The sequence below is a fragment of the Aotus nancymaae genome, unplaced genomic scaffold (genome assembly GCF_030222135.1).
Source record: "Aotus nancymaae isolate 86718 unplaced genomic scaffold, 86718_ANA_hifiasm-v0.15.2.pri h1tg000028l, whole genome shotgun sequence".
Lineage (NCBI taxonomy): Eukaryota > Metazoa > Chordata > Mammalia > Primates > Aotidae > Aotus > Aotus nancymaae.
In genome coordinates, this window is record NW_026988441.1 from 39,351,269 (window position 1) to 39,374,031 (window position 22,763).

The window sequence follows — 22,763 nt, forward strand, 5'->3', positions numbered from 1 at the left end:
CTAAAGCTACCAGAAGGCTCATTCTATTCAAATTTAGCAGAGGTGGCAAACTGGTGGCCCTGGGCCTGACACAGCCCCAATTGAGTTTCATTCAGGCCAATTGTTCCCTAATGGGCAGACCTGTCTACAGCTTGAACTTCTTGCAGATCAGTGATTCCCCAGGTGGATCTCCCACGGGGCCCCGCTCTCCCCTGCCCCTCTAAGCCGGGAATCCTTGCCACCCCCTCAGCAGAAATGTTCACCTCCTCCCTGGCCCCTAGGGCTATCTGAGATTGAGATCTTGGTTTGCAGACTAAGTGGATAAATAATTTGGGAGGGGGAGGAGTGGGGTAAAATCCAAGTGGGGGCAGCTTCAGGAAGAGGTTGATCCAGCAGTCATAGAGCCTGGAGCCTGACCCCTGCACTGCCCCTGGCTGACCCTCTCTGGGACTCAGTTTCCTCCTCTGCAAAATAGGGATGATATAAAGACAATATAGTGCTGGGAGGATGAATTGATCTCATGCTGGGCAGGTCAGGCCGGAGGCTGGATGAGTTCACTGTGGCGATTCAAGTTGCTCATATAGCTGGGTTGGGCCGGGCGTGGTGGCTCACACCTGTGATCCCAGCACTTTGAGAGGCCCAGACAGGCAGATCATTTGAGGTCAGGAGTTCAAGACCAGTCTGGGCCGCACGTGGAGGCTCACGCCTGTAATCCAAGCACTTTGGAGGCCAAGGTGGGCAGATCACCTGAGGTTGGGAGTTCAAGACCAGCCTGACCAACACGGTGAAACCCTGTCTTTTTTTTAAAACAAAACAAAACAAAAAACAAAACAAAGACCAGCCTGGCCAATATGGTGAAACCCCGTCTCTACTAAAAATACAAAAATTAGCTGGGTGTGGTAGCATGTGTCTGTAATCTCAGCTACTCAGGAGGCTGAGGCAGGAGACTCGCTTGAACCCAGCAGGTGGCGGCTGCAGTGAGCTGCGATCGAGCCACTGCACTCCAGGCTGGGAGACAGAGGGAGGCTGTGCTACAAACAAACAAACAAAAAATGTAGGCCGGGCGCGGTGGCTCACGCCTGTGATCCTAGCATTTTGTGTGGCTGAGGCAGGCAGATCACCCGAGGTCAGGAGTTTGAAACCAGCCTGGCCAACAAGGTGAAACCTGTCTCTACTGAAAATACAAAAATTAGTCGGGTGAGGTGGCATGCACCTGTAATCCCAGCTACTCGGGAGGCTGAGGCAGGAGAATCTCTGGAACCTGGGAGGTTCCCACTGAAGGCTGCAGTGAGCCGAGATCGCGCCACTGCTCTCCAGCCTGGACGACAGAGCAAGACTCCGTCTCAAAAAAAAGAAAAAATTTTAAAAAAGCTCTCTCTCTCTCTCTCTCTCTCTCTCTATGGCTGGATTGGAGCCCAGGGTGGAGGGCGTGGCCCTTGACGCCCTGGCGGGGGTAACCCCGCAACTCTCCCTGGGTTCTTGCAACCTCAGTTTGGCCATAGGGGAAATGGGCGACCTGGGGAACCCCAGCACCCGTTTTGTGCCCCCTGATGGCACTCACCTCCCAGTGCCAACGTCATAGGGTCCTCAGCTGCAGAGGGGGCGTCCCTCGGCTGGGACAGGCGTGGTCCAGGAGTGCCCCCTCCCCTCCAGGGGCAGGGCGCGAAGTCCTTCCCGGACTTCGTGACTCGAGAGGGCGGGGCTCGTGGGGGCGGGGCAGGGAGGAGGGGGCGGGACTGGCGCGGGCAGTCCCTCAACCTGATTGGTTCTCTGGCCCGTCACTCCCGGGCGCCCCCTCCCACCCCACCACGCGGTAAATGCCAGCCCCGCCCCGGCTCGGACGGTTTCCAGGCTGGTCTTGGAGTCGCGGCCGTTGTTCCCGGGACGTCCCGTTGACCGCGGTGAGTGGCGGGGGCGCCTCAGTTGAGCTGGGGGGCGGAATCCACCGAATCCTGGGCACCCCAGGGGCGGAGGGGTCGGGGAGGGCCTCCCTGGGAGTGGGATTTGCTGGCCTCTGCGGCCTGGTGGGGGGTCTTCAGCCTGGCCTGATCACCCCTCCGCCCAGAAAAATCTAACTTCTGCTACGAAGTTCAGACTTTGAAACTCTCTTCTCACTTCCTGGGACTTTTGAGGGGCGAAAGGGCACCCCCCCAGAAGGGGTGCTATTGAGGCGGGTGGGCTAAATACCGCCCCCACCACCAGGTTTTCTCTAAATTTTGAACAGCGTGCTTGCTTTTGGAAACGCAATTTGCTGGCTTGTTTCCTCCTGCGGGCAGAAACTCCGCCCTCCCTTCCGGGGTCTTCGGAGACACCCCCCCACCGCAAAGCCACCTCCCCTACAGTTGGTTCTGCCACCGGGGGTTTGCCCCAGCTCCTGGCGCCCCCAGCTGATTCTGGGGAGGTCTTGCGCAATTCCCGCCGCCTTCCCTCGGGTGGGCGTGGCAGCGAGATGGCTTAGAAGTAGGAAGGCATACCCTGAACTCCTTTGCGGTTCTTGACCCGACCGGGCCTGGCGGTGGGACCTGGGGCTCTTGGAATTTTGGAAGTCAGTCTTAGGATGCCCGGAAGTTGCTGGATGGCTGTGTCTGGCCTGGAGCTCCCCTTCTGGAGCCAGCAGCCAAACAGATCATTGACCCCCAAGGCTTTCAGAGGGTGTTGACTTCTGCAGTGGCGGCCCTTGTTTAAATCAGTTCCAGGAGGTCATGGTAGACAAAGGGGACGGGAGGAAGCTGCCTGAGTCCTAAGTGGGACTTGAGAATCTCTTGAGGCCAGGACTTCGATGCCTGCTTACCTGGCCCCCTGCCCAGGTGAGCTCAGGAAGTGAGGAGAATAGATTAGGCAATGGTCACTGAGAGGTAGGTGTGTCTCCTCACCTGACTTCCCAGTTGGGGGACTTTTGTATCTAGCAGGAAGCTGGTTCCTGGCTGGCTTCACCCCTTTGTCCATGGAAGCCAGAGTGCAGTGAGATGGATTTTTCATTTTTTTTTTTGAGAGTCTCACTCTGTCACTCAGGCTGGAGTGTGGTGGCACAATCTTGGCCCACTACAACCCCTGCCTCCCAGACTCAAGTGATTCTCCCGCCTCAGCCTCCTGAGTAGCTGGGATTACGGCATGCCACCATGCCCAGCTAATTTTTATATTGTTAGTACAGGCAGGGTTTCACCTTGTTGGTCAGGCAGGTCTTGAACTCCTGACCTCGTGATCCGCCCACCTTGTCTCCCTTGGTGCAGGCGTGAGCCATGCGTTCAGCCATAGTTAGATGGTTTGTGGATCACCTACTGTGTGCCAGGAGCAGAGCTGAGCTTCCCTGGAGCAGTGTCTCCTCCACTCCACAGGGACTCTTAGCTCTTGAGAGACACTTGTACCCATTTCACAGATCTGGCAAGCAAGGCTTCTAGGGAATGCTGCCTTCCCAAGCTCCTATTCCTAGTGAGTTGGCAAGCTGGGATTATAACCCAGACTGGGCTGGGCACGATGGCTCACGCCTGTAATCCCAGAACTTTGGGAGGCCAAGGTGGGCAGATCATTTGAGGTCAGGAGTTTGAGATCAACCTGGCCAACATGGTGAAACCCCACCTCTACTAAAAATATAAAAATTACCCGGACATGGTGGTGGGAGCCTTTAATCCCAGCTACTGAGGAGACTGAGACAGGAGAATCTCTTGAACCCCGGAGGCGGAGGTTGCAGTGAGCCGAGATCATGTCACTGCAGTCCAGCCTGGGCAAAACTCCATCACACACACACACACAAAAAGGAAAAATAAATAAATAAAAGAGAACCCAGTCTGGACTCCAGATCTCGTGCTCTCAAAACATCATTTGCTGGGTTCTGCTTAGGAAACGTCAAAGCAAAACTGCCAGGAGGCTGGGCCTCTTTCCTCTGGGAAGAAATGCTCAGCGTCAAGGTCACAGGTTTTTACGCTCACACTGGAATTCCCCAGGAAAGCAGTCTGTAAAGCAGCCACGACCTTTAGCCCAATTTTTTTCTTTTTTTGGGGATGAAGTCTCCCTCTGTCAGTCATGCTGGAGTGCAGTGCCGTGATCTTGGCTGACTGCAACCTCCTCCTCCCAGGTTCAAGTGATTCTTCTGCCCAGCCTCCCAAGTAGCTGGGATCACAAGTGCTCGCCACCATGCTTGGCTAATTTTTGTGTTTTTAGTAGAGACAGGGTTTCACTATGGTGGCCAGGCTGGTCTCGAACTCCTGACCTCATGCTCCAACCGCCTCGGCCTCCCATAGTGCTGGGATTGTAGGCTATATTTAGTCTTTTGTTTGTTTTCTTTACTTTTCTTTTTTTTTTGAGACAGAGTCTTGCTCTGTCGCCTAGGCTGGAGTGCAGTGGTGCTATCTCGGCTCACTGCAACGTCCACCTCCCGGATTCAGGTGATTTTCCTGCCTCAGCCTCCAGAGTAGCTGGGATTACTACACTTTGAGGCGTGTGCCACCATGCCAGGCTAATTTTTGTATTTTTAGTAGAGGCAGGGTTTCACCATGTTGGCCAGGCTGGTCTTGAACTCCTGACCTCAGGTGATCCTCCCGCCTTAGATTCCCAAAGTGCTGGGGTTATGGATGTGAGCTACCATACCTGGCCCATGTCAGTTACATTTAAATCTCATTCTTCCACTGCATTGGGATACACTTATTATTTTTTACTTTTCTTTTTTTTTTTTTTTTTTTTTTTTGAGAGGGAGTTTTGCTCTTGTTTCCCAGGCTGGAGTGCAGTGGCGCTGTCTTGGCTCATCAAAACCTCTGCCTCTGGGGTTCAAGTGAGTCTCCTGCCTCAGCCTCCTGAGTAGCTGGGATTACAGGTGTTAGCCACCACACTCAGCTAATTTTTTTTTTTTTTTTTTTTTTTTTTTTTTTTTGAGACGGAGTTTCGCTCTTGTTACCCAGGCTGGAGTGCAATGGCGCGATCTCGGCTCACCGCAACCTCCGCCTCCTGGGTTCAGGCAATTCTCCTGCCTCAGCCTCCTGAGTAGCTGGGATTATAGGCACGCGCCACCATGCCCAGCTAATTTTTTTTTGTATTAGTAGAGACGGGGTTTCACCATGTTGACCAGGATGGTCTCGATCTCTTGACCTCGTGATCCACCCGCCTCGGCCTCCCAAAGTTCTGGGATTACAGGCGTGAGCCACCGCGCCCGGCCTAATTTTTATATTTTTAGTGGAGATGGGGTTTCTCCATGTTGGTCAGGCTGGTCTCGAACTCACAACCTCAGGTGATCCACCTGCCTCAGCCTCCCAAAGTGCTGGGATTACAGGTGTGAGCCACTGCACTCTGCCAACACTTGTTATTTATTTTTTTTTTTTTGAGACGGAGTTTCGCTCTTTTACCCAGGCTGGAGTGCAATGGCGCGATCTCAGCTCTCCGCAACCTCCGCCTCCTGGGTTCAGGCAATTCTCCTGCCTCAGCCTCCTGAGTAGCTGGGATTACAGGCACGCGCCACCATGCCCAGCTAATTTTTTGTATTTTTAGTAGAGACGGGGTTTCACCATGTTGACCAGGATGGTCTCGATCTCTTGACCTCGTGATCCACCCGCCTCGTCCTCCCAAAGTGCTGGGATTACAGGCGTGAGCCACCGCGCCCGGCCAACACTTGTTATTTTTATTCCCCTTTTGCTGGGTACCCACGTTGTTTCCAGTATCACACTGTGGCAGGTCCACACACCTCTGCCCATGTGGAAATCCAGGTGTGGGATATTCCTCGAAGTGAGGTTTCTGGGTCAAGGGGAAGATGGCTCTTGGAACGTGACAGCGATTGGCAAATTGTCCTCTACAGAGGTTTTAGGTCACACCTGGCCTTCTGGAGTACAAGTGACACAAGTGAGCCCTGGAAGGGCTGTTCCCAAGACTTGCTCCCTGACGTGTATCCCAGGGACCAGCTGCGTCAACACTGCCTGGGAGCCTTTGAAAAATGCAGGGTCAGGCTGGGCAGGGTGCTGTACGCCTGTAATCCCAGCCCTTTGGGAGGCCAAGTCAAGAGGATTGTTTGAGACCAGCCTGGGCAACATAGCAAGATACCATCTCTACCGAAAAGAAAAAATTAATTGGGGTAGTGGCAGGTGCCTGCAGTCCTAGTGACTTGGGAGGCTGAGGCAGGAGGATCCCTTTAGCCCAGGAGTTGGAGGCTACAGTGAGCTGTGATTGTGATTGCACCACTGTACTCCAGCCTAGGTGACAGAGCAAGACAATGTCTGGTTTTTTTTTTTTTTTTGACTCCATCTCGGCTCATTGCAACCTCTTCCTGGGTTCAAGGGATTCTCCTCCCTCAGCCTCTCGAGTAACTGGGATTACAGGCATGTGCCGCCATGCCTGGATAATTTTTATATTTTTTTAGTAGAGACGGGTTTCACCGGCCGGGCGCCGTGGCTCACGCCTGTAATCCCAGCATTTTGGGAGGCCGAGGTGGGTAGATCACAAGGTCAAGAGATCGAGACCCTCCTGGCCAACATGGTGAAACCCCGTCTCTACTAAAAAATACAAAAGTTAGCTGGGCGTGGTGGCGCGTGCCTGTAGTCCCAGCTACACAGGAGGCTGAGGCAGGAGAATTGCTTGAACCTGGGAGGCGGAGGTTGCGGTGAGCCGGGATGAAGCCACTGCACTGCAGCCTAGCAACACAGTGAGACTCCATCTCAAAAAAAAAAAAAAAAGAGATGGAGTTTCACCATGTTAGTAGGCTGGTCCCAAACTTGTGATCCACCTGCCTTGGCTTCCCAAAGTGCTGGGATTATTGGTGTGAGCCACCGTGCCTGGCCAGGATGGTCTCTAATGAAAAAAAAAGAAAGGGCCAGGCGCGGTGGCTCATGCCTGTAATCCCAACACTTTGAGAGGCTGAGGTGGGCGGATCACAACATCAGGAGTTCGAGACTAACCTGGCCAACATGATGAAACCTCGTCTCTACTAAAAATACAAAAATTAGCCAGGCGTGGTGGCTCACACCTGTAATCCCAGCTGCTTGGGAGGCTGAGGCAGAAGAATCAGAGGCAGAGGTTGCAGTGAGTCGAGATCGCGCCCCTGCACTCCAGCCTGGGCGACAGAGTGAGACTCTGTCTCCAAAGATAAAAAAAGAAAGAAAAAAAAAAGTTACAGAATCCAGCACTTGCTTTAGAACAAAGTCCACAGGTCACCCTTGTGCCTGCTAAGCACTGAGAGGCATGGCTGTAAGTTACCATGGGGTGTTGGTGGGCAGGTGTGAACCCTGTCTTCCAGCTGCAGCATGCGCCTGGACTTTCTCCTGGAAGGTGGGGCCAGGCAGGCTGTATCTGTTCCTCTATCCACAGTGTCTGCTGCAGAGACCATGTCTGCCAACGGGGTGGAGGCTGATGCCAGCAGCCAGGTGACAGCGGGAGAACCGGTACAGCAGGTAAGGAAGGACCGGGACCAGGGACTGCCTCGACCCTGTGACTCCTGTGCAATGACGGTTCCCACGCCAAGGTGCTCTGGCGGGGAGCCCGGGGTCTGCCCACAGCTCATGGAGCCAGAGGGATTTATTCCTTAGCCGGGTACACACCACTCTCTGGTGTCCCCGGCTGGGCAGGGGCGAATCTCAAGGCCCTTGGAGGGCCTGGGGGGACAGGGTTCTGTCTGAAACCACCTGCCCTCCCCAACCCCTCAGCCAAATCATCCTCATCTCTGAAGTTTCTCTTCGGGACCTCCGAGGAAGACGATTTCCACTCCAAATCTCTCATCCTCATGTTATGTTATTTTATATATATAGTTTTTGAGATGGAGACTCGCTCTGTGGCCCAGGCTGGAGTGCAGTGGCGCCATCTCGGCTCACTGCAACCTCTGCCCCCCAGGTTCAAGCAGTTCTCCTGCCTCAGCCTCCTGAGTAGCTGGGATTACAGACACCCACCACCACGCCTGGCTACTTTTTGTATTTTTAGTAGAGACAGGGTTTCACCATGTTGGCCAGGGTGGTCTTGAACTCCTGACTTCAAGTGATCCACCCTCCTCAGCCTCCCAAAGTGCTGGGATTACAGATGTGAGCCACCGTGTCTGGTCTGTATTTTAGTTTTTGAGACAAGGCCTTGCTCTGTCACCCAGGCTAGAGTGCAGTGGCGTGATTGTGGCTCACTACAACCTCACCCTCCTGGGCTCAAGCATCAGTATATTTTAAAACCACAGAATTGTATGCCTGTGAAGGGTGAAATTTACTGTGTATGAATTATATCTCAAAGTTGTCAGGAAAAAAACAAAAAGTCGGGCCGGGCACAGTGGCTCATGCCTGTAATCCTGGCACTTTGGGAGGCTGAGGTGGGAGGATTGCTTGAGCTGGGAAGATCAAGGCTGCAGTGAGCTATGATTGTGCCACTGCACTCCAGCCTGGCGACAGAGCAAGACTCTGTGTCTAAAAAATTAAAACTTGAAAACAATTTTTTTTGAGATAGGGTCTTACTCTGTGGCCCAGGCTAGAGTGCAGTGGTGCGATCTTGGCTCACTGCAGCTTCCAACTCCTGGGTTCAAATGATTCTTGTGCCTCAGCCTCCCGAGAATCTGGGATTACAGGCATGTACCACCACGCCTGGCTAATTTTTGTGTTATTTATTTATTTATTTATTTATTTTTGAGACGGAGTCTCACTGTCACCTGGGCTGGAGTGCAGTGGCAGGATCTCAGCTCACTGCAAACTGCCTCCCAGGTTCAAGCGATTCTCCTGCCTCAGCCTCCCGAGTAGCTGAGATTACAGGCATGTACCACCACGTCCAGCTAATTTTTGTACTTTTAGTATACACGGGGTTTCGCCGTGTTGGCCAGGCTGGTCTTGAACTCCTGACCCAAAGTGACCCACCTGCCTCAGTCTCCCAAAGTGCTGGGAGGGTTGAATAGTTGTGAGAGAGACTATGACCCACATTGCTGAAAATATTAGCTAGGTCAGGCATGGTGGCCCACACCTGTAATTCCAGCACTTTGGGAGGCTGAGGCTGGCAGATCACATGAGGTTGGGAGTTCAAGACCAGCCTGACCAACATGGAGAAACCCCGTCTCTACTAAAAATATAAAAATTAGATGGGCATGGTGGTGCATGCCTGTAATCCCAGCTACTTGGGAGGATGAGACAGGAGAATTGATTGAACCTGGGAGGTGGAGGTTGCAGTGAGCCAGGATTGTGCCACTGCACTCCAGGTAATAGTGAACTACTGCACCTGACCCCCAAAATAATTAAAATTTAAAAATCAAGGGGTGGGCTGGATGGGACCCATGGGCTATAGTCTGCAGCCCCCAGTTTACACCCTAATCGCCATGAGAATGGGACTCCTGTCCTTTTTTTTTTTTTCCTGGTGTCATAGTTACTTTATAATTTCCACTAAATCCCTTCTGGAAATTTTTCAGCATGGTTTCTAAAGGGGTGGGCTTGCTATGGGAGTGACCCATATTAACACTTCAAAGAAACAGTTCCCACAGTTAGGAGAGTGTCCGTTCACTCACAGCAGTTCCCGCCTAGCAAGACGCAGCACGGAGCACTCCGATTTACATTCACTTCAGCCCTTTTACAGCACCCAGAGGCTTCTTCACTCAGCCTTACGTGGCTGTCTCTAATTCTTATAAATCGCTGGACGCATGAGGCCCTTCCTAATGGGCCCCGTACCTTTTACGACTGATGAGTCCGGCTGGACACATCTACACACAGACACACATCCACACACACAGACACATCCACACACACAGACACACATCCACACATCCACACACAGAGACACACAGACACACACAGAGACACACATCCACACACACAGACACACAGACACACACACAGACACACATCTACACACAGACACACATCCACACACACACAGACACATCCACACACACAGACACACATCCACACATCCACACACACAGACACATCCACACACAGAGACACACATCCACACACACAGACACACATCCACACATCCACACACAGAGACACACAGACACACACAGACACACTTCCACACACACAGACACACATCCACACACACAGACACACATCCACACACACAGACACACACACAGACACACTTCCACACACACAGACACACAGACACACACACATCCACACACACAGACACACAGACACACACAGACACACAGACACACACAGACACACTTCCACACACACAGACACACAGACACATCCACACACACACAGACACACATCCACACACACAGACACACACACAAACACATCTACACACAGACACACATCCATACAGACATGCATCCACACACAGATACACATCCACACACAGACACGCATCCACACACAGACACACATATCCACACAGACACACATCCGCACACAGACATGCATCCACACACACACACACGCATCCACACACAGACACACATCCACACACAGACACGCATCCACACACAGACACATAGACACACACACAGACACACACACAAACACATCTACACACAGACACACATCCATACAGACATGCATCCACACACAGACACACATCTACACACACACAGACACGCATGCACACACAGACACACATATCCACACAGACACACATCCGCACACAGACATGCATCCACACACACACACACACACATCCACACACAGACACACATCCGCACACAGACATGCATCCACACACACACACACGCATCCACACACAGACACACATCCACACACAGACACGCATCCACACACACAGAGACACGCATCCACACACAGACATCCACACACAGACACATCCACACACACAGACACGCATCCACACACACAGACATGCATCCACCTACAGACATCCACACACAGACACACATCCACACACACACAGACACTCATCCACACACACAGACACGCATCCCCACACACACAGACACACATCCACACACCCACAGACACGCATCCCCACACACAGACACGCATCCACACACAGACACGCATCCACACAGACATGCATCCCCACACACAGACACGCATCCACACACAGACACGCATCCCCACACACACAGACACGCATCCACACACACAGACACGCATCCCACACACACAGACACGCATCCCCACACACACAGACACGCATCCCCACACACACAGACACGCATCCACACACACACACACAGACATGCATTCCCCCCCACACACACACACATCCACACACAGACACACATCCACACACACAGACACACATCTACACACACAGACATGCATCTACACACATAGACACACATCCACACACACACACATACACACACACAGACACACATCCGATTGCTCTCCTTCCAATTCAAAACCATACACAAAAGCTTCCAAGGTTAGTTACAGAGACAGCTACCTTCCAAAGTGCCGATCTGGCACCCGTGGGTGATCAGGCCACGCTTCCACCCAAAATAGGATGGGCTATTTTCCCGAGTTCGATCTCACCAAATTCAGTGGTCTGGACTTCCCCAAATGCTCGTTCCTCCTCGGTGTTCAACCACTGGGTGGATCCGCACTGCAGGGCCTCCCTGCTCCGCTCTGGCGAGGCTTTCCCACCAGGCAAATACCTGCCAGGAGCGCTCTCAGGGTGCGTCACCCCAGCGAGCAGGAGTCCCCCTGCAGGGATGCTCCACGGGGCTAGGCAAACCACCTAAGAGACTTTTTCCCGCTGTCTGCTAGCTGAGACTTGCTTCCCGGCCAACGCACCAAAATGTAACAGGAGCGGCCGCGGGAAACAGATCTCTCGGACACCGAATATAGGAGGAAGGAGGGTTTATTCGGCCGGGAGCAAGGTGGCATAGTTGCTTAACAGCCAAGCCAAGGGGCTCTTGTCCTTTATCACCACCTGGCACGTGGCTGGGATAAAACACAGGCTCATAGGCCGGACGTGGTGGCTCATGCCTATAATCCCAGCACGTTGGGAGGCCAAGGCGGGTGGATCATAAGGTCAACAGATCGAGACCATCCTGGCCAACATGGCGAAACCCTGTTTCTACTAAAAATACAAAAATTTGCTGGGTGTGGTGGCACATGCGTGTAATCTCAGCTACTCAGGAGCCTGAGGCAGAAGAATTGCTTGAACTCGGGAGGCGGAGGTTGCGGTGAGCCAGGATTGTGCCACTGCACTCCAGCCTGGTGACAGTGCAAGACTCCGTCTCAAAAAAACAGAAAGGGCATGGCCGGGCGCGGTGGCTCACGCCTGTAATCCCAGCACTTTGGGAGGCCAAGGCGGGTGGATCACGAGGTCAAGAGATCAAGACCATCCTGGTCAACATGGTGAAACCCCGTCTCTACTAAAAATACAAAAAATTAGCTGGGCGTAGTGGCGCATGCCTGTAATCCCAGCTACTCAGGAGGCTGAGGCAGGAGAATTACCTGAACCCAGGAGGCGGAGGTTGCGGTGAGCTGAGATTGCACCATTGCACTCCAGCCTGGGTAACAAGAGAGAAACTCCGTCTCAAAAAAAAAAAAAAAAAAAACAGAAAGGGCAGACTCACATCCATAGGCTGTGTTAAAGGAAGCAGGAAGCATGTGACAAAATCCCAAGATTCCTGGCTTGTGCTCCCACCTGGAATGCAACGTGTGGGTGAGCCGAGCCGTTTCGCCGGCCGGGAGTGAGAGCAAAACTGCAGGGCACCCCGAGTTTCCAGCCGAGCCCCCCATCTTTCCCCACCCGGTCTGCCTGAGCCGCTTCTCTTCCGTAGCCGAGTGTGGTGGACCGCGTGGCCAACATGCCCCTCATCAGCTCCACCTGCGACATGGTGTCCGCAGCCTATGCCTCCACCAAGGACAGCCACCCTCATGTCAAGACCGTCTGTGACGCGGCAGAGAAGGGAGTGCGTACCCTCACGGCGGCCGCTGTCAGCGGGGCTCAGCCCATCCTCTCGAAGCTGGAGCCACAGAGTGGGTGAAGTCCCAGAGAGCACTGAATCCCCCTCCTGGCTGAGTCCCCGGGTGGGGGTAGGGGGTCTGCCCAGTTTTCAGTCCTGGCCTGTTGAACTGTTACTAGGTGACCTTCCGACAGTCACATTTGCGTCTTGCTTAATTTGTTTTTTGGCAGTTGCATCAGCCAGCGAATTAGCCCACAGGGGGCTGGACAAGTTGGAGGAGAACCTCCCCATCCTGCAGCAGCCCACGGAGAAGGTAACGTACCATGTCTGCCCTCGGGGGCTCTGCTGAGACGGGGACCTAGTTGGTTGTAGAGTGTCCTAGTTCCATCTTAACTAGACAAGCGTGATGGCATCCTCCCTGGTCCCTCTCCTGTCGGTTCCCATCCCCCATCCCCACCCCGAATCCACTCCCCACTGGGCAGCTGGAGGAATAATTGCAAAGCCAGCCAGATTACAGGCATCCGCCACCACACCCAGCTGGTTTTGTATTTTTAGTAGAGACGGAGTTTCACCATGTTGCCCAGCTGGTCTCGAACTCCTGACCTCAGGCCATCCACCCACCGTGGGTTCCCAAAGTGCTGGGATTACAGGAATGAGCCACTGCACCCGGACCACTTGTTTTTATAATAAAGTTTTATTGGCACACAGCCATGCTCATTTACATATTGTCTATGACTGCTTTCACCCAACAGTGGCAGGGGTGAGTAGTTTTGACAGACACTGTGACCCACAGTACTAAGAGTATTCGCTATCTGACCCTTCACAGAGGGTGGTGCCAACCCCATAACAATTTTATTAATCAGAAAAGGTTGGAGGCAGGAAAGTCAAAACACCGCGTTCTAAACCATGTCCTGCCCCTCAGCAGCTGGGCGGCCCTCAGACAGGTTACTTTGTCTGGGCTCCACTTTCTTTTTCTTTTTTTTTTGAGCAGAATTTCACTCTTCTTGCCCAGGCGGGAGTCCAGTGGTGCGATCTCAGCTCACTGCAACCTCTGCCTCCTGGGTTTAAGTGATTCTCCCGCCTAAGCCTCCCAAGGGGCTGGGATTACAGGCATGCGCCACCACACCCAGTTAATTTTTGTATTTTTAGTAGAGGCGGTTTCACCATGTTGGCCAGGCTGGTCTCGAATTCCTGACCTCAGGTGATCCACCCTCCTCGGCCTCCCAAGCTGCCGGGATTATAGGCGCGAGCCACCACGCCCAGCCAAGCACCACTGTTTAAAGACTGTCTCCAGATATAGTCACATTTTTATCCCTGGGGATCAGTTCTTCAACATATGAATTTGGGGTGAGGGGACTATAATTCAACCTATAACAGCCTGGAATGAAGAAATTAGTCACAGGCCAGGTGCGGTGACTCACACCTGAATCCCTGCACTTTGGGAGGCCGAGGCGGGTGGATCACTTGAGGTCAGGAGTTTGAGACCAGCCTGGCCAACATGGTGAAACTCCATCTCTACTAAGAATACGAAAATTAGCCAGGTGTGGAGGTGGGCGCCTGTCATCCCACCTACTCAGGAGGCTGAGGCAGGAGAATCACTTGAACCTGGGAGACAGAGGTTGCAGTGAGCTGAGATCACGCCACTGCACTCCAGCCTGGGCAACAGAGCAAGGCTCTGTTCAAATAAAAAAAAAAAACCTCCTTCAGATAATGTGAAGCTTAACTGCTTATTGTTTGTCCCCCTAGCCGGGACCAGGGCACAGGCCGCCTGCTTTGTGGCTGTGTCCAGCGCCCAGCGGGCAGCCTGGCACAGGGTAGCTGCGTATTAAGTATTCTGGTGCTCAATGTCCGCTTCTGCCCAGCGGTTACAGAAGGGCCACCCTCGGGCACTACCTGCTTGTGCCTGGGTCTGTAGCATCAGAAATAGGTGCTCCCTGGGTGTGGGGGCAGGACAAGCCAGCCCGCATCCCGGAATCCTCGGGCTTTCCCTGTGACCACCTCCAGGGACAGGCAGCTCATTCGTCCACTAGGTACTGAGTGCCTACTGTATGCGGGAGGGCGAGGGCTGTGCTGTACCATCACGGTCACATTTCAGCTCTCGTTTATGCAGGAATGGCCTCAGCTGGGGAGCAGCAGAGCGGGTGTCAGCTTGCACCTTTTTTTTTTTTTTTTGAGACGAGGTCTTGCTCTGTTGCCCGGGTTGGAGTGCAGTGGCGTGATCTCGGCTTACTACAGCCTCGGCCTCCTAGGCTTAGGCAATCCTTCCAGCCCTCAGCCCCCTGAGAAGCTGGGAGTACAGGTGTGCACCACTGCACCCGGCTAATTTTTTTAATGTTTTGGAGGGATGGGGTCTTGCTATTTGCCCAGGCTGGTCTCAAACTCCTGGGCTAGCCGGGTGCGGTGGCTTACGCATGTAATCCCAGCACTTTGGGAAACCCAGTGGGCAGATCACAAGATCAGGAGTTTGATAACAGCCTGGTCAACATGGTGAAACCCTGTCTCTACTAAAAATACAAAATTAGACGTGGTGGCGCATGCCTGTAATCCAGGCTCCTCGGGAGGCTGAGGCAGGAGAATTGCTTAAATCCAGGAGGCAGAGGTTGCAGTGAGCCAAGATCCTGCCACTTCACTGCAGCCTGGACGGACGGCAGAGCGAGACTCCATCTCAGAAACAAAAAATGAAAAGCAGACTCCTGGCCTCAAGCTATCCTCCTGCCTCGGCTTCCCAGAGTGCTGGGATTGCAGTCCTGAGCCACTGTGCCAGGCCACACCTGCCCCTTATCGTCAAAGGCCAGTAGTGGGCTTGGCTGAGGGAGGATGGGTGCTGGTGAGTTCACAGGAAGACGGGGAAATGTCACCCAGGAGCCCCCATCTCAGGGCCAGGCCTTTGCATTCTCTTTCTCTCTCTCTCGTAACATGGGAGGCCAACATTCCTTGTGTTTATGGAAGGGATGAGCTCAGGGTGAATTCTTCGAGGTCGTTGAACGGAGCAGCAACTGGGAGCTCTCTTTCTTTTTTTTTTGGAGACAGAGTCTCACTCTGTTACCCAGGCTGGAGTGCAGTGGCGCAATCTCAGCTCACTATTTTATTAATCAGAAAAGGTTGGAGGCAGGGTTCGCCCCCCAGGGTTCAAGCGATTCTCCTGCCTCAGCCTCCTGAGTAGCTGGGATTACAGGGGCCTGCCACTATGCCCAGCTAATTTTTGTATTTTTTAGGAGACACGGGGTCTCACCATCTTGGCAGGTTTGTCTAGAGCTCCTGACCTTGTGATCCACCCGCTTCAGCCTCCCAAAGTGCTGGGATTATAGGTGTGAGCCACCACGCCTGGCCCACTCTGTTTTTTGAGATGAAGTCTCGCTCCATCACCCAGGCTGGAGTCCAGTGGTGTGATCTCGGCTCACTACAACCTCTGCTCCCTGGGGTGCAAGCGATTTTCCTGCCTCAGACTCCCGAGTACTTGGGACTACGGGCACCCGCCACCAGGCTCAGCTAATTTTTGAGTTTTTAGTAGAGACGGGGTTTTACCATGTTGTCCAGACTGGTCTCGAACTCCTGACCTCAGGTGCCTCCCAAAGTGCTGGGATTCCAGGCGTGAGCCACCGCACCCAGCCAATTTTTGTATTTTTTGTAGAGGTGAGGTCTTGCTATGTTGCCCAGGCTGATCTCCAACTTCTGGGCCCAAATGATCCTCTCGCCTCGGCCTCCCAAAGTGCTGGGATGACAGGCGTGAGCCCCTGTGCCTGGCCTGCTGCGAGCTCTGTGCTCACTGATCTCTTGTGTGCTCACACTGGCCTGGATTGAAATCCAGCTCTGGCAACACCACCATCCCTCAGAACCTGGGGACAGTTAACTCTTCCCAGAGGAGAAAAAAACTCACAGGGCCCAGAGCTGAGAGAGCATTGCGCCTCTCAAAATGTCAAGAGTTTGGCTGGGTGTGGTGGCTCACACCTGTAATCCCAGCGCTTTGGGAGGCGGAGGAGGTCAGATCATAAGGTCAAGAGATCGACACCATCCTGGCCAACATGGTGAAACCCCATCTCTACTAAAAATACAAAAGATTAGCTAGGTGTGGTGGCGTGTGCCTTTAGACCCGACTACTCGGGAGGCTGAGACAGGAGAATTGCTTGAATTCAGGAGGTAGAGGTTGCAGTGAGCCGAGATCCAGCCACTGCACTCCAGCCTGGGCAACAGAGTGAGACTGTCTCAAAACAAACATACAAAAAAAACCAAAACAACACAGTTAAGTTAAAAAAAAAAAAAAAAAAAAAAACCAGGCTGGGTGTGGGGGCTTATGCCTATAATCCCTGCACTTTGGGAGGCTGAGGAGGGCAGATCACTTTAGGTCAGGAGTTCAAGACCAGCCTGGCCAATGTAGTGAAACCCCGTGTCTACTAAAAATACAAAATTAGCTGGGCATGGTGGTGCTTGCCTGTAATCCAGCTACTCGGGAGGCTGAGGCGGGAGAATCGCTTGAACCTGGGAGGTGGAAGTTGCAGTGAGCCGAGATGGCACCAATGCACTCCAGCCTGGGCAACAAGAGTGAAACTCTGTCTCAAAAAAACAAAGAAAAGTTAGCCAGGCATAGTGGCAGGTGTCTGTAATCCCAGCTACTCGGGAGGCTGAGGCAGGGGAATTGCTCCAACCCAGAAGGCAGAGGTTGCTGTAAGCCAAGATCGTGTCACTGCGTTCCAGCCTGGGTAACAGAGTGAGACCCTGTCTCAAGAAAAAGAAAAAAGAAACTAGGCACAGAGAGGTAGAGTGCCTTGCCTGAAGCCACACAGCTGAGAAGCAGCAAGCCAGGGATGGAGCCTCAGTAGTCTGGCTGTAGAATATGAGCTCATGACCACGACTCCAGACTCAGAGTCACCTGGGGGGATGGCGCTTCCTGCCTCCATCTCCCTAGAGGTTAGGGTACAGCAGGGGGGTGATGGTGTCGTCTCTCCTAGGTCCTGGCGGACACCAAGGAGCTTGTGTCGTCCAAGGTGTCGGGGGCCCGAGAGATGGTGTCCAGTGCCAAGGACACAGTGACCACCCGAGTGTCGGAGGCGGTGGGCGCCACCCGTGGTGCTGTGCAGAGCGGCGTGGACAAGACCAAGTCTGTAGTGACCGGTGGGGTCCAGTCGGTCATGGGCTCTCGCGTGGGACAGATGGTGCTGAGCGGGGTCGACACGGTGCTGGGGAAGTCAGAGGAGTGGGTGGACAACCACCTGCCTCTCACGGACGCTGAGCTGGGTGAGTGTGGCCAGCGGGCTGCTCTGGGACCCCTCCTCGGGCCTCCCAAACCCGAAGCCACTGTCGGCCTTGGGTCTGTCCCTCACCGCCACCTCATCCCTGCCTCCCCTCCCGGCATCTTGGAATCTCATCACCAGCATGGGGATCCCCTCTGTCCTGGTCCCCAGCCCCCGCCCTCCCCGCACCAGTCTCCTTCCCACAGCAGCCAGCAGAGGGCGTCTGTGAGCACCTGAGTCAGAGGTTGTCCCTACTCTGCCCACAGCCCCCGTGGCTCCCACCTCTCTCGGGGTCAAAACCCAAGTCCTCCTCACAGCCCATAAGGCGCTGCAGAACCTGCCCCGTCTTCTCCCTGCCCTCCTCTTCCCCCTTCGCTCTCTCCGCTTCCCCATAAATATGTGACTAAACTTGAGATCTCACTTCACTGTGGCAGCCCTGGCGTTCCTGCCAGTCCAGAATATCTCTGCAGTCATCTCGGTCATACACGTACACTCCCTGTACTGTTTATTTGATATTCTTCTTTATTTTATTTAATTTTATTTTTGAGATGGAGTCTTGTTCTGTCACCCAGGCTGGCGTGCAGTGGTGCGATCATAGCTCACTGCAGCCTCAATCTCCAGGGATCCTCCCACCTCAGTTTCCAAAGTAGGTGTACACCTCCATGCCTGGCTAATTTAAAACAAATTAAAAAAAATTTTTTTTTCTTTTTTTTGAGACGGAGTTTCGCTCGTTACCCAGGCTGGCTGGAGTGCAATGGCACGATCTCGGCTCACCGCAACCTCCGTCTCCTGGGTTCAAGCAATTCTCCTGCCTCAGCCTCCCGAGTAGCTGGGACTACAGGCACGCGCCACCATGCCCAGCTAATTTTTGTATTTTTACTAGAGACGGGGTTTCACCTTGTTGACCAGGATAGTCTCGATCTCTTGACCTCGTGATCCACCCGTCTCGGCCTCCCAAAGTGCTGGGATTATAGGCGTGAGCCACTGCGCCCGGCCCAAATTAAACTTTTTTAATTTTTTTTTTTTTTTGAGACGGTCTTGATCTGTCTCCAGGCTGGAGTGCCATGGCGCCACCTTGGCTCGCGCAATCTCCGCCTCCTGTGTTCCAGTGAGTCTCCTGCTTCAGCCTCCCGAGTAGCTGGGACTACAGGCATGAGCCACCACACCTGGTTAATTATTATATTTTTGGTAAAGACGGGGTTTCAACATGTTGGCCAGGATGGTCTTGATCTCTTGACTGTGTGCTCTGCCCTCCTCGGCCTCCCAAAGTGCTGGGATTACAGGCATGAACCACCGCACCTGGCCTAAAACAGATTATTTAGAATTTTTTATAGAGACAGGGTCTTGCTATGTTGCCCAGGCTGGCCTCAAACTCCTGAGCTCAAGCCAAGGACCCACTGTGGCCTTCCAGAGTGTTGGAATTACAGGCATGAGCCGCCATGCCTGGCCTGATATTCTTCTTCTTTATTATTATTATTTATGTATGTATTTATAATTTTTTTTGAGATGAAGTCTTGCTCTGTCACCCAGGGTGAAGTGTAGTGTCACATTCTAGGCTCACTGCAACCTTCGCCTCCCGGATTTAAGAGATTCTCATGCCTCGGCCTCCTGAGTAGCTGGGATTACAGGTGTATACAACCATGCCTGGCTAATTTTTGTAGTTTTAGTAAAGACAAGGTTTTACCATGTTGGCCAGGCTAGTCTTGAACTCCTGGCCTCAAGCCATCCGCCCGCCTGGGCCTCCCAAAGTGTTGGGATTACAGGTGTGAGCCACTATGCCTGGCCTGATATTCTTCTTTAGATCAACTTTTCTGGATTCTTTTAGAGATGAAACCTGATCATTACTATAAATTGGAAGCTCCATCATCTGCTATAAATACATAATGAAAGAGTGAAGCATTTATTGTGTAACTTTCTGGGTACAAACTATTCCAAATATCACCCTTCAGGCAGCTCTGACTAGGGTTGGTGTACAAAAGGGGAAATTGAGGCTTACTAACAAACTCACTTCCCCATAGGCCAGGGGTAGCAAACATTTTTCTTTTTTTTTTTTTTGAGACAGAGTCTTACTCACTCTGTCACCCAGGCTGGAGTACAGTGGTGTGATATCAGCTCACTGCGACCTCTGCCTCCCGGGTTCAAGCAGTTCTCCTGCCTCAGCCTCCCAAGTAGCTGAAATTACAGGCAGCTAATTTTTGTATTTTTAGTACAGATGGAGTTTCACCATGTTGGCCAGGCTGGTCTTGAACTCCTGACCTTGTGATCCACCCAACTCGGCCTCCCAAAGTGCTGGGATTACAGGCATGAGCTACCAAGCCCGGCCACATTTTTTTGTTTTTCTCTTTTAGAGATAGCGTCTCACTCTGTTGCCCAGGCTGGAGTGCAGTGTTGCAGTCATAGGTCAGTGTAGCCTGGAACTCCTGGGCTTCAGGCGAGCCTCCTACCTCAGCCTCCTGAGTAACAGAGACTATAAACACACACCATCATGCCCAACTAATTTTTCTTTATTTAATTTTTTGTAAAGATGGGGTCTCCCTGTGTCGTCAAGAACTCCTGGGCTGGAGGGATCCTACTGCCTTATCCATCCCTCACAGTGCTGGGATTGGGATTTTTGCAGATAAGAAGCTTAGGATATCAGCAGGGCGCGGTGGCTCAAGCCTGTAATCCCAGCGCTTTGGGAGGCCGAGGTGGGCAGATCACTTAAGGTCAGGATGAGACAAGCCTGGCCAACATGGTGAAACCCCGTCTCTACTAAAAATGCAAAAACTAGCTGGATGTGGTGGTGCCCACCTGTAATCCCAGCTACTTAGGAGGCTGAGGCAGGAGAATCATTTGAACCTGGGAGGTGGAGGTTGCAGTGAGCCGAGATCGAGCCACTGCAGTCCAGCCTGGGAGACACAGTGAGACTCTGTCTTAAAAAAAGAAATAGGCTGGGCTTGGTGGCTCACGCCTGTAATCCCAGCACTTTGGGAGGCGGAGGTGGGCAGATCACCAGAGGCTTGGAGTTCGAGACCAGCCTGACCAACATGGAGAAACCCCATCTCTGCTAAAAATACAAAATTAGCCAGGCATGGTGGCACATGCCTATAATCCCAGCTACTCGGGAGGCTGAGGCAGGAGAATCGCTTGAACCCGGGGGGCAGATGTTGCAGTGAGCCGAGTGTGCACCATGGCCCTCCAGCCTGGGCGACGAGCAAAATTCCATCTCAATCAATCAATCAACTGGACAGTGTGATTCCAGCCTGGGCAACAAGAGCAAAACTGTGTCTCAATAAGTAAATAAATAAATAAATAAACAAACAAACTGGACAGTGTGATTCCTGGGACCGCCCACGTGGGACAAGCCCAGCTGCACGTCCTGGTGTTCACGGAGACCCTGCCGCTCTTCCCCACAGCCCGCATCGCCACGTCCCTGGATGGCTTCGACATCGCGTCCGTGCAGCAGCAGCGGCAGGAACAGAGCTACTTCGTGCGTCTGGGCTCCCTGTCAGAGAGGCTGCGGCAGCACGCCTACGAGCACTCACTGGGCAAGCTCCGGGCCACCAGGCAGAGGGCACAGGAGGCTCTGCTGCAGCTGTCGCAGGCCCTAAGCCTGGTGAGGCTCCCGGGGCTTCACCCCACAGCAGACACCCATCGGGAGCTCACTGGCCTACTGCTCACCCCTCTGCAGGCTGGCGGGGCCCTTCCCACTTGCTCCTGGCACTCTCTGGTTGGACACGCCTTTGCCCAGGCTCCTGCCACAGATCACACTGTCTGGGGCTGGGCACAGCGGCTCACACCTTTTTTTTTTTTTGGAAACGGAGCCTTCTGTCACCCAGGCTGAAGTGCAATGGCATGATCTCTGCTCACCGAAACCTCCACCTACTGTGTTCAAGCGATTCTTTTGCCTCAGCCTCCCGAGTAGCTGGGATTACAGGCATGCGCCACCACGCCTGGCTAATTTTTTTTATTTTTAGTAGAGATGGAGTTTCTCCATGTTGGTCAGGCCAGGCTTGAACTCCCGACCTCAGGTGATCCGCCCGCTTTAGCCTCCCAAAGTGCTGGGATTTTTTTTTTTTTTTTTTAAATATGGGCTTTCACCAGGATGGCCAGACTGGTCCTGAACTCCTGACCTCAGGTGATCCACCCACCTCGGCCTCCCAAACTGCTAGGATTACAGGCGTGAGCCACCACGCCCGGCCAAGTGCTGGGATTATAGGTATGAGCTACTGCGCCCAGCCCTTTCTTTCTTTCTTTTTTTTTTTTAAGAGACTGAGTCTCACTCTGTCGCTCAGCCTGGAGTGCATGATCAAAGCTCACTGCAGTCTCTAAGGTTCACCGATCTTGGAGCATATATCTGCCATCATTCCTCTTTTTTTTTAAATTTTCTCTTAAATTTGATGTAAAAATAGAGATGAGGTCTCACTGTGTTGCCCGGGCTGTTCTGGAGCTCTTGAGCTCAAGTGATCCTCCCCGCTTGGCCTCCCAAAGCACTGGGATTGCGGAATTGAACCTGCTTCATTCCTTTTGAAGGCTGAATAGTATTTCATCACAAGCACTTTTTTTTTTTTTTTGAGACAGAGTCTTGCTGTGTCGCCAGGCGCCAGGCTGGAGTGCAGTGGCGCAATCTCGGCTCACTGCAGCCTCCGCCTCCCGGGTTCAAGCAGTTCTCCTGCCTCAGCCTCCCAACTAGCTGGGACTACAGGCGCACGCCACCACGCCCAGCTAATTTTTGTATTTTTAATAGAGACGGGGTTTCACCATGTTGGCCATGATGGTCTCGATCTCTTGACCTCGTGATCCGCCCACCTTGGCCTCCC

At 53.0% G+C, this 22,763-nt stretch overlaps 1 protein-coding gene across 2 annotated transcripts in view; it reads left to right on the forward strand.

Moving 5' to 3' along the window:
* Positions 1-1,804: 1,804 nt before the first annotated feature.
* PLIN3 (perilipin 3) overlaps positions 1,805-22,763 on the forward strand; it is a 29,592-nt gene continuing 8,633 nt past the window's right edge. The window contains exons 1-6 of one of the 2 annotated variants that reach the window (XM_064380734.1): positions 1,805-1,880; positions 7,261-7,343; positions 12,611-12,809; positions 12,967-13,049; positions 17,683-17,968; positions 21,360-21,559. In XM_064380734.1, coding sequence (XP_064236804.1) covers positions 7,278-7,343; positions 12,611-12,809; positions 12,967-13,049; positions 17,683-17,968; positions 21,360-21,559 — 834 coding nt within the window. In that variant the 5' untranslated portion in view covers positions 1,805-1,880; positions 7,261-7,277. The remainder of the gene's footprint in view (positions 1,881-7,260; positions 7,344-12,610; positions 12,810-12,966; positions 13,050-17,682; positions 17,969-21,359; positions 21,560-22,763) is intronic. The other variant, XM_064380735.1, reaches the window with a different exon arrangement.